The sequence below is a fragment of the Gouania willdenowi genome, chromosome 5 (assembly GCF_900634775.1).
Source record: "Gouania willdenowi chromosome 5, fGouWil2.1, whole genome shotgun sequence".
NCBI lineage: Eukaryota > Metazoa > Chordata > Actinopteri > Blenniiformes > Gobiesocidae > Gouania > Gouania willdenowi.
In genome coordinates, this window is record NC_041048.1 from 1391659 (window position 1) to 1411282 (window position 19624).

The 19624-nt window shown below is 40.0% G+C and overlaps 2 protein-coding genes across 14 annotated transcripts in view; one reads left to right on the top strand and one right to left on the bottom strand.

Moving 5' to 3' along the window:
- Positions 1–1245: 1245 nt before the first annotated feature.
- On the bottom strand, positions 1246–12073 carry dennd6a (DENN/MADD domain containing 6A). Of its 2 annotated transcripts, XM_028447970.1 has the most exons (19): positions 11482–12070; positions 10549–10587; positions 10179–10221; positions 9557–9669; positions 9184–9264; positions 8392–8497; positions 8207–8286; positions 6235–6294; positions 6090–6145; positions 5895–6017; positions 4758–4853; positions 4583–4677; positions 4442–4507; positions 3865–3929; positions 3184–3273; positions 2850–3013; positions 2676–2778; positions 2516–2590; positions 1246–2401 (listed from the first exon to the last, which is right to left on the bottom strand). In XM_028447970.1, exons 1-19 carry the CDS (start codon positions 11713–11715, stop codon positions 2270–2272), a joined length of 1821 nt encoding a protein of 606 aa, XP_028303771.1. In that variant the 5' UTR covers positions 11716–12070; the 3' UTR covers positions 1246–2269. The 2 variants fall into 2 exon arrangements, with proteins under 2 accessions (XP_028303771.1, XP_028303770.1); XM_028447969.1 differs by having other exon boundaries at positions 8207–8497; positions 11482–12073.
- Positions 12074–12768: 695 nt separating this feature from the next.
- Positions 12769–19624, top strand: part of slmapa (sarcolemma associated protein a) — a 37424-nt gene continuing 30568 nt past the window's right edge. For 5 of the 12 annotated variants that reach the window (XM_028447946.1, XM_028447949.1, XM_028447951.1 and 2 more), the window contains exon 1: positions 12773–14225. In XM_028447946.1, the coding sequence (XP_028303747.1) occupies positions 14028–14225 (198 nt within the window). In that variant the 5' untranslated portion in view covers positions 12773–14027. Of the gene's footprint in view, positions 14226–19624 lie in introns of all 12 variants that reach the window. The other 7 variants (XM_028447941.1, XM_028447947.1, XM_028447944.1 and 4 more) reach the window with 4 other exon arrangements.

Below are 19624 nucleotides of genomic sequence, written 5' to 3' on the forward strand. Positions count from 1 at the left end.
TTGTGAAATAATTTGAAGAAAATTGCAGGATTTGGGAAAAACTTAGAGTTCATTTCACAATTTGAGATTTTTTTAAAAATGACTTCCATCATGTGACGTGAGCGCTGCCGATATTGTGGAGTTTCATTTAAGTTGTGTATTATTTTACATAATTTACACAATAATTCATTCTTTTTTGTTTTCTGCTGGGGGCCGAATTAGATGCTCTAAAGGGCCAGATTTGGCCCCGGGGCCTCGAGTTTGACACGTGTGGTCTAAGTGGTCATAATGTTTTGGCTGATGTAGAAAATAAAAAGAAACAGTCAAACCTGCTGAGATTAAATTAATTTTTAAAATGATAAAATGTGTGATTTTTTTTTCAGGCTCAGAAACAGAAACTAAAACCTAATGAAGCCTTGAGTTTAGAACCAACAACCTCCAGGTTTTGAAAGTGTCCACCAGGGGGCAGCAAACCACAGCTAAACAACACCAACATGATTTTAGTCTGAATTTATTTACTTTAAGTTGTAAAATCCACTGTCTTTAATGTTTTGCTGCTGACTGTGAATAAACAGTGATTATTAACACAAACAGGTTTTAATAATCACTATTATTATGAATTATTCACACGTGCAGGTACAGGTGTGATGATTGGACAAAGCCTCAAACTACGGACTGAAAAGAAACTTAACGGATTAAAAAAACATTAATATCCACTTAATGTTTGAACAGAAAACTTACGGTAAGTTTTTTTATGTTGGTTTGTGTTTTTAATTAAGTTGAATCAGTGTTTTTAGAACTTTTAAATCCAAATCCCTCCTTATGACTACATTTTATATATACAGTAAATAAACATCTATGATCATAATAATAGAATTAACACACATTTAAAACATGTTTTTATACATAAGTCAATTAAATAGTATTTAATGCCTCCTGAATAACTACATTTTTATAGTTTTATAAATTATGGTCCTGATGTGGGACCAAGACTGATCCAGCCCCGTCACTATGGGGGGGCCATGGGGGGCCAACACAAGCAGTGTGTCCAACAACATGTGACACAGGTTTGTGATCTATGATTTTACTGTTTATTTTTACACGTGTCAGCATTTAATCATCTGTCATTGATGAGACTTTGTTGTTTGAAGAAAAGTAAAAATAAACGAGTTAGAACAGAAGTGTGTGTGTGTGTGTGTGTGTGTTTAAGGATTATTTTGTCAATTTATGGAGTTTTTTCTCCATATTTTTGAGGTATTTGTGATGTTTTTATTTTTTGTGGTTATTTCTTTAATAATAGGATGTTTTTTTTTTTTACTGATCAAATCTGGGTTTTTATTCATAAATCAAACTTGAACGATTTTCTACTTTTTAAAATGATGGAGAACAAAGTGTTTTTATTCTGTGACCTGCTCTGATTGGTCCGCAGGTGGCGCCATCCAGTGGTCAGCTCATGTTTTACACTTTGGCTCCAATAATTTAATATTGATTAAACCTGAGGTTAAAGGTCAACAGATGATCACACTGTGTGTGTGTGTGTGTTAGTGTCAGTAAATCAAACGCTTCACATTCATCCTTTTTCATTTCCATCTTCTACCATCAGAGGATTAAAATCTGAAAAATAGTCTTTTTACAAATATAAACATTCACAAACATCTGCTGACACATTCAATGGGCTGAGAACATGACCAGGAACTGTCTCCATCAGGAGAACATCTGTCTCCATCAGGAACATCAAATATTCTCTAAAAATACTGACAAAAACCAAAGAAAATCAGGTCCAGATGTGAGCAGCTGTTTCACAGGGTTCTCTAAAGGACATTCAACCAGAGGTTCCATCCCTCTGAAGAACACTTCTAAAGAATACACAGAAATATTTCCAAAGAGAAACGAGAGGAACCTTTGTTCTCCAGAGGAACCTTCCTTTAAGGCACCAGCCTGGTATGAAGTGAAGCTCCTCCAGGTTTCTGTGACATCACAATCACGTGAACGTTGGTAATCCTACACTGATGAGCCACTACATTAGGACCACCTCAGTGTCATGTGACCTGAATACAGGGCTGTGATGGGTTCCAAAATTGCTGGTGCACATGATGGTGGAGACGTTAGTGTGAATGTTAAAAATGTAAAACAGGTTCAGTGGTTAAAAGGTCAAAGGGTCACCAGGAGCTCCATCAGAGTCTCTGAAGAGTCCACGACCATCAGCTCTAAGGTCACACACATGGTCCGTGGTGTTCCTCAGGGTTGGGGGGGGGGGGGGGGTCTAAGGTCACATGGTCTGTGGTGTTCCTCAGGGTGGGAGGGGCTGGTGCAGGATTCCCTGGAGGTCCTCTGGTAAGACCAGGATCACAGCCTGGATGTGTTCCCTCAGCTTAGAGAGAGTACCAGGACGCACCGGGAGCTGCTCACGCTCTGCCTGGCTCTGTGGTGACATCATCAGTTAACAGCGTTATGATTATTGGCTGATTGTTATTGATATTAATTATTGATCAGAGTGAATGCTGATTATTATTGATCGGTGATGGCTGATACTGACCAGTTTGTCCTTGAGTTTGAGAACAAGGTCGACTGCCTCCACCTCTGAGTGCTTCTGGATCCTCTGCTGCAGGTCCTGCAGACGGAGGAAGTGACAAGTCTGACATAGCCCCGCCCCTTTCTCCTCCAACGTGGCTACATGCTAAGCTAACGGCTCCTACCTCCTCACACAGCGCCTCCAGGTGAAGCGCCGCCAGCTTCTGCGTCATCTCTCGCCTCCTGCCGCGGAACCAGCCGTCAAAGTTTGGAGACTTCAGGAAATGCCTTTAGAGAACAGAGGAGGTCACAGGATGGTCGGGGTAACCAGCGTTTCCTCAACACCATTCACAGAGCACCTGTAGAGGCCGATCCAGTCTCCTTTGAGTCTGGAGGTGAGCTGAGGTCCAGCTTTCTCCAACGTCTTCATGAAGTCCTGCTGCACAAACGCACGCAGCTGAGGAGGGTTCTTCCACGGACTGATGGACTTCTGCAGGGGCATAAGACTGGCCACGTAGCGCTCCTACACACACACACACACACACACACACACACACACACACACACACACACACACACACACACACACACACACACACACACACACACACACACACACACAGTGATAGTTTATCATGAATAAACTCATATGAATCTATATATTATTATTACTATTTCAAAATAAAAGCCCACCAGAGGAATGATGAAGCTCTGCGTCAGCTCTAAGAAGTAACGACGAAGAATTGCATTCTGGGCCGCTGACGGCCTCTTTTGTTGGACGCCCTGAGAACACACACACAAACATTAGCAGAACATAACACATAAACCATGAATAACACTGAACCCACACAGCGCGGGTCACCTGATGGTGTATCGGTTCAACTGGTTCCCATTAAAGCTGGTGACATGTCACTGAGGGGCGGAGTCACTAAAGGTTTAGTGGTATTAAAACGTGTGCACGCACTAATAAGGAGTACAAAGCCCAGGGAATCAGCAGTGTGCCACCGCTGGACTTCCCAATGCGCCCTCATTCCATTTAGTGCGTTTCCCTCTGATGAATATGTATAGTAGGCGGATCTCCCAGGGGGAGTAAAAATATGGGAGGAGGAAATGCAAATAAATTTATGCAGGGGGAGCAATGCGATTCATGAAATCTGGAACTGTTTGCGGTGACATTTAGTACGGAAAATAGTACGACTGGAAAGGAGGTGCAAACACCTCCAATTCTGCTGCTTCACATTTTTATTTTCACTTCCACACGATCATGTTCAACACAACACGTACAAACACTTAAATAAGGGCGGTCTGCACCAGTTCTGCACGTGCACTAATCATTGCTGCAATCTTAGTGAATTCACCCCCCCCCCTCCCTACCTTCTGCAGCTGTTTGATGATCTCTTCGTCCTTGTTCAGGTACGGTTTATAGGCCGTGTACACGCCTGCAAACCACAGTTTGAACACAAAGACAAGCAGTGAGAGGAGCTTTAATGTTTATATTTAGTGCATTTTACAACCTTATATTACCCTGACTTCACATTTGTCTTTAGACTTTTTTTTAATCATATATATTTTCTGCATATTTTTTTTAAATTTAAATTTATTTTTGTATATCTTTCATCTTTATTTTTTTACGTTAATTTTAATGTGACATTTTCAAACCATTTAAATATATATATTTTAAAAATATTTTCTCAACTTTATATTCTATCTTGATATTTTATCTATATTCTCTTTTTATCTCTTCATATCTTTTTATTTATAATGGATTTGTGTATTATATAATTTTTTATATTTTATTTTAACATCTTTCATAATCTTTATATTTTTCATATTTTAAAATAATCTTTTATCTTTATATTTATTTCTATCCTTTTGTTTTAACTCTTTAATCTTTATCTTTCTACGTATTATTATATCCTGGTTTCTAAATGTTCTGTTTCTTGCTCGTTACCAGGTTTGGAGTCCAGAGTTTTGAGGTTCTTCAGTTTCTTGATCTTCATCTGTTTCGCCATTTCTCCTGAAACCAGCAGAAGAACGGTCACACACACACACACGCACACACACACACACACACACACACACACACACGCACCTGCTTGCTTCATGTCTCCGATGCGGATGATGTGAGGCCAATGCTGCAGAGTCTTGGCGAAGAACGGGTTTGTCACTCCCAGGATGACCGACGGCCTGCACAGAAAACACCATCAGAGGAAGGGGCTTTTATTGTGAAAGGACGGCTCTTAATGTGAAAGAGCCTGTGTACGTACGGAGCCTGAGTCCTGGTGGTGTACTCCTTAAACTCGCTGTCGTGGATGGTGAAATACGGACGGAAGTCACTGCAGTAACGCAGAGGAGCCACACAGCTGCAGGAGAGACGAGAAACACCACTGTTAGTGTTAGTGTGGGAGTTATTATAGGAGGTACACAACAAGACCCCAAGAACACTGAAAAACACAGGAAGAACCCACAATAACACAATATGACTCCAAGAGTCAGTGGTCGATGAGTCAGTGGTTCATGAGTCAGCAATAGTTGAGTCAGTGGTTGATGAGTCAGTGGTTGATGAGTCAGTGGTTGATGAGTCAGTGGTTGATGAGTCAGTGGTTCATGAGTCAGCAATAGTTGAGTCAGTGGTTGATGAGTCAGTGGTTCATGAGTCAGCAATAGTTGAGTCAGTGGTTGATGAGTCAGTGGTTCATGAGTCAGTGGTTGATGAGTCAGCAATAGTTGAGTCAGTGGTTCATGAGTCAGTGGTTGATGAGTCAGTGGTTCATGACTCAGTGGTTCATGACTCAGCAATAGTTGACTCAGTGGTTCATGAGTCAGCAATAGTTGAGTCAGTGGTTCATGAGTCAGCAATAGTTGAGTCAGTGGTTCATGAGTCAGCAATAGTTGAGTCAGTGGTTCATGAGTCAGCAATAGTTGAGTCAGTGGTTCATGAGTCAGCAATAGTTGAGTCAGTGGTTGATGAGTCAGCAATAGTTGAGTCAGTGGTTGATGAGTCAGTGGTTCATGAGTCAGCAATAGTTGAGTCAGTGGTTCATGAGTCAGTGGTCGATGAGTCAGCAATAGTTGAGTCAGTGGTTGATGAGTCAGTGGTTGATGAGTCAGTGGTTGATGAGTCAGTGGTTGATGAGTCAGTGGTTGATGAGTCAGTGGTTCATGACTCAGTGGTTCATGAGTCAGCAATAGTTGACTCAGTGGTTCATGAGTCAGCAATAGTTGACTCAGTGGTTCATGAGTCAGCAATAGTTGACTCAGTGGTTCATGAGTCAGCAATAGTTGAGTCAGTGGTTCATGAGTCAGCAATAGTTGAGTCAGTGGTTGATGAGTCAGTGGTTCATGAGTCAGCAATAGTTGAGTCAGTGGTTCATGAGTCAGTGGTCGATGAGTCACTGACTCACCTAACCAGAGCCAACACAGTATCAGATGACTCAGCAGGAGATGGAGCCATAACAACCAGAGCTTCTCCAAGTAAAACCAACTCCCACAACATCTGGATGTGAAAGAAGACTGGGTGGAAACATCTGGAAGGAAAGAGGAGGTTCTTTAATGGTTCTTGGTCCACAGAGGGTCATGTGACCTGCACTAAAGCTCACCTGAACAGATCCACCTCATGGATGGTTGGAAGCATGATGGAGACCAGGCTGTCCCCCTGAAACACACACACACACACACACAGTGTTGGCGTCACACGATGACTACACACTGTGTGTGTGTGTGTGTGTGTGTGTGTGAGATCACCTGAGCAGACTGTACCAATGGGGAGGTTCCTGGTTTGTCGTAACATGTCGGGATTCGAACCTGCAGGGCATTGATCTCAGTTTATTCAAGATTAAAAACAAACTTGTCGTGACACGTTCAAACATATTTAAGCCCCACCCCCAGGGCCCAGATGTGTTTACAGAGTAGAACATCTGTTTGACCTCACGTATCACACTGTTTGTGCTCCTTATGATTTCTAACTTGCTTTTTCATTATTTTGACTCCTCCCACAAACATAGCATTATCCCCCCCAACCCCCCCCACCCCCCCCCCCCCCCCCCACCCCACCCCCCCCCCCAACTTTGTTTGATTTTCATTCCCTATTATGATTTCCCTCCAGTTTTACCTTAGGTCCTAATTTCTAACCCCAATCATTAGTGAGGATGCAGGGGCGTCAACTTTTTACACTTTTTTCAACCTTTTTTATGCTTAATGCAAATGTTCAGCTGATGCTTAGCTAATAGTAGGGTCATACCAATGCTAGGCTATTACTAATGCTAGGCTAATGCTATTGCCAGGCTATTTCACGGGCTGAATCCTTTCAGATCCTTTCAACGTATGCGCGTCAGTCACTATTTATAGATATTCTTAATGCTTTTTTCTATTCGATGTAAAGCTTTTGTTTTAATGACTGAGTGAAAAATAAACAAACAAACAATGTCACTTCCTTCACTCACAATCCTTACGACAGAGCTGCTATTTGAATGTAAACCAACCATACGTTTGTTAAATATTTTAATAGTACACATTTAAATATGTCACTGTTTTGTGGTGTTTTTAATTGTTAATTAAATAAATAAAAAAACCCGAATAAAAACACAATACACAACATTGACAATCAAAAACCAAACAGAAAATAAGATAAAAACCAAAATAAATCGGAATTCACTCAAAACATAAGTTTCAAATTATTTTTAAATAGCAGGATTTCAACCTTTTAAATAGTACAGGAACTGCTGTAAAATAGACGATCGGATGGAGACGCGTTGAAAGGATCTGAAAAGATCAGGCCCGTGAAAGGATTGGGCTCTGACATTAACGCTAGGCTAATGTTAATGCTAGGCTAATGCTAACATTAGGATATTGTTAACACTAGACTAATGTTAGGTTAAAGTTAAAGCTAGGCTAATGTTAGGTTAATGCTAATGTTAAGTTAATGTTTGGATAATGTTAGATTAATGCTAAAGCTAGGCTAATGTTAGCAGTAACGCTCGGCTAATGCTAACGCTAGGCTAATGCTAACGTTAGGCTAATGCTAACAGTAACGCTAGGCTAATGCTAGCATTAATGCTAGGCTGATGCTAACGTTAACGCTAGGCTAATGCTAACGTCAACGCTAGGCTAATGCTAACGTCAACGCTAGGCTAATGCTAACGTTAACGCTAGGTTAATGCTAACGTTAACGCTAGGTTAATGCTAAGCTAATGCAATACGACGCGGGCCAGCACCTGCATCCTCACTTGCATTTTCTTCAGGAAATGTAAATATTGTAGTTACATTTTCTTTTACTAATTTAACATTTTCTCCCAGACTTAGCCCCTCCCACCCATAATATTCCTTTCAATTGACACTTTGACTTCATTTTACCTCCATTTTCCTAGTTATTTTTCATCACCTACATTTTTCTTTCCTTCCTCACAGGTTGACTTCATCCCAATGATTTCTTTTCTCTTAATTTGGACCCCCCCCTCAATTCTTACATTTATTTTTTAATTCTGACCGTTTTCACCCAAACTATGACGATTCTCGTACACATTATGAATTACCGGTGAAATGTTGAGCATCTGATGATGAGATCCATGTTTGAATGTTTGGAAGCATCTAAAGGTTTTCCCATGTGTGCTTGTTGGGTGTCACCAAATATACCACACCAACTGTCCTGAGTGAGTCAATGTGTGGTTTAAAACAGGTGTGTGTGTGTGTGTGTGTGTGTGTGTGTGTGTGTGTGTACCTTGATGACTACGCCCATAACGGGCAGTGTGAGGATGCGTCCTGGGTGAGGCGTGGGCCAGCGGTCGATGTCATTACAAGCTGAGAAACACAGAGTTAACATTAGAGACAGACAGACAGACAGACAGACAGACAGACAGACAGACAGACAGACAGACAGACAGACAGACAGACAGACAGACAGACCGGCCTCCAGACATGGCTCCTGCTTCTCAAAATACTCTGGAGCCAAAATCTTCAGCAGCGAGTGGAAGAAGGTGACGTAGGGCAGCTTACTGATCAGGACCAGAGACTGTGGGAGGAAACGTTAGCACGTTAGCACGCCTCTCAGCTTCACAGGACAACACAGAAAACACCACATAACATAATCACCAGTTGATTTAAAACAGTTCTACAGAAATGTGGAACAGAAGAAGTCCTTATACTGTCAACTTGTCAATACTCAACAGTTGGCCACGGCTCTCGCTGTTTTTGTTCTTATTTTGGCCTGGATGTATGTTTTTATGTTGTTACTTTGTGTGGTTTTGTTGTTATTTTGTGTCTTTCTGTTATTTTGTGTCTTTTTGTTATTTTATGTGTTTTTGCTGTTATTTTTTGTGTTTATTTTGTATCTTTCTGTTCTTATTTTGTGTCTTTCAGGTTTTTCACTGCGACATCACACAGAGTGTGTCTCAGAATGAGACCCAGTGTTACTTTGTCCACTGTTTTATGCTGACAAAACTAGTCAATACTCAACGGCAGGAGTGGCACTGTGACAGGAGCTAAAAAGCAACATGTGGCTCCAGAGCCGACAGTTGGAAACCTCTGGAGCTAAAAAAAAAAAAGGCTTTGATAAACCCTTATGCTACAATGACAGCGGTCACTTTAGGCAGAATGATGTAATCATCGGAATGTTTGTGAGGGAGACGGTGCTAGTGTAGCTAATGAATGCTAATGCTAACGGCAGCGTCAGGTGGAGGAGGCCTGAGTGTCACTGACCTTCTGGAAGTATCCTCGCTTCAGGGATTTGTCTCGTACCTGACGGAAGTAAACGTAACCAAAGTAATGACCATGCTCCCTCTGTAACACACACACACACACACACACACACACACACACACACACACACACACACACACACACACACACACACACACACACACACACACACACACACACACACACACACACACACACACACACACACACACACACACACACAGTTAACATCATAGACGCCTCATGCCTCATATACACATACCTGTGAGTCCTGATAACTTCGGTCTAAAATTGTACATTAGTTTCAGACTAACTTTGGATTTTCTTTTAGTCTAATTTATGTGTGTGTGTGTTTTTGATTATTGTGTGTCACCTTCAGACACGGTGGAGCGTCTCTGTCGGTGTTTTGCAGGAAGCAGCCGAGCGACGACTTCCTGTTTGATCCCTGACGGAACCGGAAGCAGAACTGAGTGTCACCAAGGCAACCTGAAATACACAACACAACACAACACGAAATACACAACAACTAGGGATGGGAATTGATAAGAATTCAGAGATTCTGATTCCATTATTGATTCTCTAATCAATTCTCATTGGGTGAGGGAATTAAATAATACAAAGTGATTTGTTTTGCTTTAACTCTTTATTATATTATCTTTGTCTCTTTCATTTCCTGCAGGAATATCAGCTCTATTTTAATCCAGCAGGTATAGATTGCTTTCACTGGATAATAATATATACACAAGCACTATATAAAATTGATGAATTATTATTATTATTACAACATTTGAGAATATCTACAGTGCTCCTTTTGAACTTCAGACATAAAACAAATAATTATTCTGTAAAAAAGAACATATTAACCAAAAGTACAGCTGCACTTATTGTTATGTATTTAAACGGTAATTTAAACGAAAATTCTAAATGTATTCTCAGAATTCTGGCTTGACTTTTACTTGCTTTTATTGTGAAAAACTCGGGCAGATATGACTCACCTGAGTTAGAGTCAGGGAAGGAAAGGTAGCAGATGCTGGTTTTCTGTGAGTAAACACAGAGAAAAAGAAACAACCTTTTTATTTACACACAGTAATACTTTATATCAGGTTGTTGTTTGTAAAAAAGTTTTCCTGAAAAATCCCCCTCCAATAAAAAAAAAATTCAAGTTAAAAAAATATCCAAGTTACATCACAATAAAAAATGCAGCTAATTTGGTATTTTAATAAAAAAAATACAATTATTGTTGCCACTAATATATCCCCTTCAAAGTAAAAGCATGTGGACCACTTTTTGGTCCCGACCCCTGAGTCAAGGCCCAATGTTTTTATTTTATTTTTGTAAATTAAAGTTGGTGTAAACATGACTCACCTCTTTCTCTGACAGTTTGGAGTGATGAGGATAAATCACCTGCAAACAAACGTCACACGTTCACATCAAACAGGAACAACAAACCGGAACGTACCATCACCAAATAATTCAACAACTCTTTTAGGAATCTGTTCATAATGGCACACTTTTAGCTCATTATTTGGATTTCTGTTTCCTCAAACTTTTACAAAAGTAATAATTATATTTTTCTATAAAACTATTTGCTTTATTGAACATTTATTCAACATTTTAAATGTAAAAAATGTGAAAACTATTAGAATATTGAAATCATATTACAGTCCAGATGGTATGGAAATGAATTATATTTGATTTCATTTGATTTAATATCTTTGACCTCTGTATGTGGATTTTCTGACTTTAGATCCAAGAATTCCAAAGAGAATTAGAAAAGTTCCTTAGAGTTCCGATGTTTGTTGGAAACCTTGTAATAATACAATAATAATCCTTAAAACGGTTATTATTATTTTTTATTAATCATCTAATGTTTAAACATTTAAAGATAATCAGAATATCTACATATTATTATAGTCCATGTGTTGTGGAAATTAATCGAATGAAAATACAGAAATAAGAATGCCATTTCATTCTGATTTATTTAAATTACTCTGGTATTATTTCATAATCCTATATTTATATCTCATAATACAACCCAGTATCTCAAAATTCTGAATTAATGGCTCGTTAATCCAACTTTTTCCTCAGGTTTCTCACTTTATATCTAAATATACTGACTTTATATCTCCTAATCCAGCCACTACATTTCATAATTGTGATTTAATATTTCATAATGCTGCCTTTATATCTCCTAATCCTGACTGGGTTTAATAATTCTTATTTCCTTCCTCATAATTTACTTTCTCTAAAGCTAAAGTCAGTAATAAAGTGCAGACTACAAACGGATTCACATCTCACCTCCACGGCCTGGCCCAGCTCCAGGTCGAAGCCCACCACACAGATACAGTGGAGCCATGAAGAGAAGCGGTCCCAGGGCAGCAGGAAGGTTTCCGGCGGCTCGTCATCGGCCGCGGACCCGGACAGCAGCGCCATGTCCTCGGCCGGAGAGATGCTGCTGCTCCCGTCCTGGTCCTCCAGCTCCTCCGGCTCCTCCAGCGGCTCACTCAGCTCCTCCAGGCCCCGCAGAGCCATGGCTTCGGCCCGCTGCGGACTCTCAGAAGCTCCGGGAGGTTTTAAAGTGTGTTTTTAAACGGTTTTGTTAGTTTTAAAGTCAGAGTTCTCCTCTATAAACAACTCACAGCGGCTAGCACGGCTAGCCATTAGCATGACGTAGGCACGCAGCGTTACGCAAGACGTCATCACGCATGTTTAAAATAATAATAATAATAAATGCTCTTGGGGACAAATAAAAATATTTTAATTTAAATAGAAAATTATATTTATAAGGTACACTGAAATAGTAATTTTTAAAAAAAAAAGTCAAACAAAAATGAATATAAATCAAAAGTCAACACCCAAGTTTATTAGGAAACCTATTCCCGCAAGTAAATCTTTTTTTATTATATTATTATTAATAATTATAAATAATTCAGTCCTAATTTTGAGACACTATCTCATAATTATTAGATACTAAGTCTTAATCTATTAGATACTAATTATGAGTTAGATTTGTTTTGTTTTACTATTGGTTTACCATTCCTGGTTTGTTTTGTTTTTTACTGACAGGAATGGGCTTCCATACGTTTAGGCAAATTATAGAGTTTAAACTAATTTTAAAAAAATTTAAATTTAAATTTAAATTTAATTTTTTTATTTTATATAATTGTTCCAATATTGACACTTTGAATCCTTTTTACCACTTTTTCTGTCTGTTTTGGCCACTCTAATTTGCAACATTTAACAACTTTCTGTAGTTTTTAAATAAACAGCTCCGATCAATGCTGAGGATTACTGTGTATTTGGTATTTATGTTTATCATTACTTTATGACATGAAGATGAATATATATATATATATATAGGCCACCTGCTGCTATATACAGTTATTGTTAGTGATTGATTTGTGGACGTTGGGAACCCCAGGATTTACAGACTTTTATGACATATTTCTAATAAATAACTTTTATTTATTATAATTATGATTTGTGCTGTAGGTTATCAATCATGTTTTCATAGGCTGAAAGGGTAGTACACGAAACTAATTATTATTATTTTTTAAAGATGGTAGAAATTTAAAAGTGAACTTGGTCAGTGAACGCACCACAGTGCACAGTTGGTGCGGTCCGTGAACTCACCTCGCCCGTCTGCACTGGTTCCATTATGGCGGCTCGGACCTGCGGAGGAGAACAACTTCTGACACATTCCTCCCCGACAACGACAGCCGAGCGTCGGCTGTAGCACACATCGGGCCGCGGTGACCCAGGACCGGTCTGTGGAGCTGTCTAAACTGCGGACGTGGAGGCTGCTCCGCTGGAAACAGGTGCCGGGCTAGGGTGATGCGTAAGGCGGATCCGCAGTCACTGAAACTCCGCTGATTTGCGGGATACCCGGCTAGTTCCGTGGCTAGGAACGGACCCTGGTGACTTATTTTATTTTCTCCATGGGACCGGAATAGCGTGTATAGTCCAGTTAATTAGCGGACATTTAATTAAAGGCGGTGGTAAAACATTTATAGCAGCGGGAGATAACTTTGTTAACACTCATTAGCCGCCGAGACGCTTCTACGGACCCCTGCGCTAGTTAGCTTAGCTTAGCCTAGCCTAGCCTTCCAATACAGATTCCATTACCTATTAGCCTCGCCTAGCCTAGCCTGTTGGTCCACCGCCAGAAAACAGAGTTAGCGCTGCCGGGCTAGAAAATTAGCATTCCTGGTTAATCCCAGCTCATCCCAGCGGGACACTTGACAGAGCCGAGCCGGGCTCAGGGAGACGAACCCGGCTGTGTTTGCGGTGAAGCTCGGTACGGGGGCGGACAGGTAGATAACCTGGAGTTTACATGGATCCATTCTGCAGATATCTGATGTTCTAAAGGAGGATCCGTTCTACCAACAGTCCAGATTAGAAGAAGAAGCTCAGAGTGTTTTTTCACCAACTGCTGGTTCGGGTTATTGTGGTCCAGTTTGGGGCCTGGCCTGGTGCTGCTGGGACACTTTGATGGACGTGCCAGGCTGTCAGAGCTATACTGAGTCATGTATGTCCTGACCCTCAGCACCTCGCTGTGCACACACATGTAAGTGTCATGTAGCTGTGCAGAGCTCACGCTCAGAGGAATGTCTGCTCTGTTTCTGTTTCTATACGTGTTGTTCTAGTTCAGAACCGTTTGTGGACCCAGGACCAGGAGGACTATGTGTATCAGTTAATGCCTGAAGGACTACAGCAGCTTTCTGCCCACCCCTAGGATCTATTCTAGTTTTATTCTCTGAGGATCGTCACACAAACCTGCCACTCTGGATCAAGAGAACCTGTCCCTCGTGTCTGGTTGGAGTAACACCCTCAAGCCCAAATCAATGCCTTCAGCGCTGGCCGTGTTCGCCTGCCGACCCAACTCGCACCCATTCCAGGAGCGCCATGTTTACCTGGACGAGCCGGTCAAGATCGGTCGGTCGGTGGCTCGGTGCCGGCCGGCCCAGAACAACGCCACCTTCGACTGCAAGGTGCTGTCCAGGAATCACGCCCTGGTGTGGTTCGACCACAAGACCGGCAAGGTAAGAGACGCCCCCCCACCCACCCACCTCCAAGACTTACACCTCAGAATTTAAGAGTTTGGTGACACACACACACCAGGCCTGGGCAATATTTTGAGATTCAAGATATATCGAGTTTTCTATTTTGGCGATATAGAAAATTATGATATTGCCTGTATCAATATATTTTCATTTTATAGTTTATTTTGTATTGAAATACTCGTTTTAAGAGTCGCTGCTTCTCAGAACAGCATGAAAAGAACATAGTTAGATGGATTACTGAGATTATTACTTAACCCTAAACACGCGAGAAAAAGCCAAAAGTAGCACATATATCGTGTTTGTTAATAAATGTGTCTGTGTGGCATTTTTCATCAGCAAATTTAACCCACAGTTGTCTTTATGATCAGACTTAGTCGAGTTAAAAAATATCGAGATTTATATTGTATATTGTCATTTTGAGTGAAAATATTGAGTTATAACTTTTGGTCCATATCACCCAGCCCTAACACACACACACACTCACTGAAAGGCGCACACAGGTATTTAAAGTGCCTTGCCCAAAGACACATGGCGCACACACAAATGAATAATACGGTATATGTGAAGAGCATATTCCTTATTTATTTATATCAATAAGTCAATTTGATAACATAGCCCCACCCCTTTACCCTTTGAGCCTGCTCAGCCAGCGTTGCTACGCGCTAAGCTAACCAGACATGATGTGAGACTGGTCTCTGTGTGGAGTTCTTTCCCAGTTTCAGAGGAAGAAGAACATTTATGTGGAACACAAAGATTGATCTTTAAGTTTCCTTCACCTGAAACACACACAACATGAGGTAATAATATCCAGTGTTTGGTTGATCACTGATGTTAATGTAGTCAGAACACAGAGCTGTGTTAGCCTCGTTGACTCTGAGGCAAACCTGAAGTGTTACATCACACAGTGTTGCACCACACGTGAAGGAGGAAGAAGACGAAGAACACCTCAACACCTCAATCATAAAAAAACAGTCGGTGAGGATTTGAAAATGAAAGTCATTGCAAATGGTTTCACTTCTGATGAGTAAATGACTTTTTCATAGTTTATATTTAATGGCGCCAACCTCAGAGAGATCGTGTGTGTGTGTGTGTGTGTGTGAACCTGTTGGACAAACTTTAACTTTCATCGACTTTCACCTCTGAAAACTTTCTGCTCTCCTTTAAACTTGTTAAATCAGCTGTAACAGTAGGATCAGTGACGCGTAGGGCTGCAAAGGGGCGGAACATTTCTTTTACATTTTCACGGGAACTCAAGCTCAGGAATTTTGGGAATATTTAAACATATAAACTTTTCATGGGAATTACCTGGAAATTGAGAGTAACTTTTAAACAACTATACATTCAAAAATATACACGTTAAATACTGTACAGTTAAATTAAAAAACAATCACCCTCAGGTAGTCCATTGTTCTTCACTGTTTACTCATTAAATTAAAAGGTGGGGCTGATACTGCGCATCAATACAATACATCAATAAAAGTCTTTATTGACCTTTATATATATATATATATATATATATCCGTACACAACCAAGTAAAACAATAATCCTTATCCTATTAAGGATATAATAGGATAAAGATATTTGATCAGGCACTATTATATTATATCCTTATCCTATTATATCAGCTTTTTATATGTAAGCCTATTGGCTTCTACCTCTCACATGCACAAGCTATTATTATTATTACTCCTTTTTGTTGTATATTCATACATCCGAGTGGATGTTTTTTATGTTCTTTCTTTTTTCTTTTAATGGCTACTCTAAAGTGCTAATTTAGTCTTCTGAACGTGTTGATCTGTCTTAGTGTCTGTTTGTTTAAATCTGCTCTTCTGTTTGTTTCTATCACTTCTTTTCTTTGCTTTGTGAAGCTGAATTGGTGCATTTCACGTTGAGGTCTGTGTTGCGTAAACCTCACAGTGCTGTGAAGTGTGTGAGGTATTTGTCATCAGATATAGAAGATGAGGTCGCTCCCTGTGCAGGAGAAACGTCTTCAGACGCACAGATTTCCTCTGAGGATGTGGTGCAGGATTAGATTTAATGGCTTTAGTTTGTGCAGGAACAACCTGTTGGGTCTCGTAGATCTTCCAGGTCAGAGATCTAAAGCTGACAGATGAAATCTGTACTGGAGACAGGTTCAACTGGGTCTGTGTGTGTGTGTGTGTGTGTGTGTGTCTGTCTCTGTCTGTCTCTGTCTGTCTCTGTCTGTCTCTGTCTGTCTCTGTCTGTCTCTGTCTGTGTGTGTGTGTGTGTGTGTGTGTGTGTCTGTCTCTGTCTGTGTGTCTGTGTCTGTGTGTCTGTTTTATTAATACTGACACACTTTTCTCTCTGTGTGTGGGGAGAGATTTGTCTCAAAAATATTCAGAAATATACGCATGTGAAAATCTAAAAAACATGTGAAAATCTAAAAAACACGTGAAAATCAGAAAAACACTTGAAAATTGAGGATATATTTGTGAATATTTTTTAGACAAATCTCTCCCCATAGATTATTTCACAGATTTTTAGTGGATTAAATTTGTATATCTATATAAATTAAACCCAGACTCATTAGATCCACAACTAATTGGATGTTCACTCTGTGTGAAAATAATCAAACTTTTTACAACTAAAAAAACACAAAATAACCCCCAAACCAGAGGATAGAAAAAATAAAGCACTCAAAAACACAACAAAAGAAAGTCACAAAATTACAACAAAAAATACACAAATGATCAAATTCAGTAAGATTCTTAAAAACTGACAATGAAAACAAACCCACATAAGACCACGATTGGTCATTATTCTAATGTTGATCATGTGACCCTCAGATCAGATACAATCACATGTCTGTGGCCCCGCCCCCTGTGATAAAAGTAGCTCATGTGGGTTTTGATGCTGTGATTATTTGTCATATTGCTGTTTTTAAACTGTTTTTTTTGGAGTCTTTTTGTTTGGTGTTCTGTGCAGCATCCCTTTTTTATTCCTTCCAAACATGTGTATCTTTCCAGAGACTAGTCCACATGTGTGGGTTAGCTTAGCATGTAGCAGCGCTGGCTGAGAATATTTCTGTTCTACACAGTCTGAACTTTAGAGAGGCCTGTGTGTGTGTGTGTGTGTGTGTGTGTGTGTGTGTGTGTGTGTGTGTGTGTGTGTGTGTGTGTGTGTGTGTGTGTGTGTGTGTGTGTGTGTGTGTGTGTGTGTGTGTGTGTGTGTGTGTGTGTGTGTGTGTGTGTGTGTGTGTGTGTGTGTGTGTGTGTGTGTGTGTGTGTGTGTGTGTGTGTGTGTGTGTGTGCGCGCGTGTGCGTGCGCGCGTGCGTGTGCGTGTGTGAGAGAGATCCACTTAGTCAGGTCTTCATGTGGTAGGGGTTAAATGTAAACACAGGCTGGATGAATGAACAGCAGCCAGGACCAGATGGTCCCATCACACCCAGCTTAAGATCCTAGAGGATCCAGTAAGAAGATGAACTAACTGCTGTTTGTGTCGCGTCACTTCTCTGGTTTAAAATCAGCTGAATGAAATATAAATGAAGAGTTTGGGAGGCTCAGCAGCTCATGAAAGCATTTACACACATTGTCAGCTTTATTTTGTGGGAAAAGAGGCAGAAAAGTCTAGACTGAGACCAACTCTTTAGATGTGACAGACTAAATCCTCTGCTACATGTTTTGGGAAAAAAAATCAAAAAAATGTTTTTAATCATGTTTTTGCGTTAACATCTGCGTAGCACGTAATCCATCAGACCTTATTAAACTACCTCACTCCTTCATGACTTTTAACTGGAAGTTTATTTTAATAAAACATACTGGACACTTTGATAGATGTACGTGGTTATTTACTTTCTATTATAGAATTTATGGACTTAACAGAATCTGTTGTAGAAGCAAAAGTAAAAGTTTTTAAAAAAATGTAATTTGAGAGTTTGATAAACATACCACTTGTTTTTTATATTTGTTCTTGAATTACAGTTAGTTACCATTTCCTTGTTCTCACAAGTTAAGAAAAATAAAGAAATCATTTGTATTTCATACCATTTTGTACTTGCAGAAGTGAAATTTGTAATTATTGATATTGTGATGTTTAGTATTGGGATGCATCGTACCATGACGTGGAAATTGTGAATCGTATCGTCAGCCCTACAACACGTGAACATGTTGACTCTCACGTGATCAGCTTTTCTGCTGAATAGAAATAGTAAATTACACCACTGGACTCCTTTAACTGCATTTAATGTGTTCTGCACCATTTTTGGAAGTTTAAAAGCCAGTAAAGAGATTAGAATGAGTGAAAGATGCTGAGTGTGCACATCGCAGTGCTGCAGTAACACACGCTCACACACGCTCACACACACACACACACACCTCCGACCTTCCAACATGAACGCTCCAGTGAAGTGCAGAGGTGTGAAAGCTTGTTTACGATTACATCACAGCTCTATTCACAGATTAACACCACACACTAACCAGGTTAGCCTTTCAGTCACCAAGTATCACTGGGTTATAAACACTAACACTTAGTGATGAACAATAACTTATCTATATCTACCTTTTAGGTGACGTGTACTGTGAAATAGACGCTGCACAGAATGTCAGAGGAAGGAGACGTTTATCATCTTTAGTTAAACATGTGTATAGGAACAGATCTATTCTATATATGTCTGTACTAAAGGACAGGAACAGATCTATTCTTTATACCTCTGTCAAGAAAGACAAGGACTGATGTATTCAAATCCAAATATCATTAACGTCTTTTAATAAACAAGTTGTATTTTAAATTATTTTTTTAATGTTTCCTAGGTTTAAACATTGCGCTCAAATCTGGTGAGATTTAACGTGGCCGAGCGTTTTCCTGGGATTGAGTAGTGAGAGATTTAGTGATATTTGACCCGTATAAATGCCCTAAAACGCTGTGCTAGCCTAGATTATATTGTATAGTTTATTATTATTAATAATTTACAATAGTGTCAAACATTACAGTTTCAGGAAGTCAATGCTGTGAAAAACCTTTTTTACTTTGAACATTTTTAAAAATTGAATCCGTCTCCACTAAACACGCAGTTTAACTGATAATGAGTGGAACACGTCTCCATACCGACAGCTAAGCTAACACTGCCTCCTGGTGGCAGGGCTAAACATGGTAACAGGTGACTACATGTTTAAGCACGGATACATTAAAGACCAAGATCAGCCAATCACTGCTCTGTCCTTATTAACATATGTGGGCGTGGTCATGTGACAACCTGCTGACTCAGCTCAGAGGCTGTGTAGTTGGTCTTTGTTGAGGAGCATCAGAAGGATGAAGAGACCCAGTGTTAACCCACCAGTAGCTCCATCAGTGGGAGGAAACCCTGGAGGAATGCTGTTAGCAAGACTTAAAACACTTTCAGTCCAGCGATCATTAGCA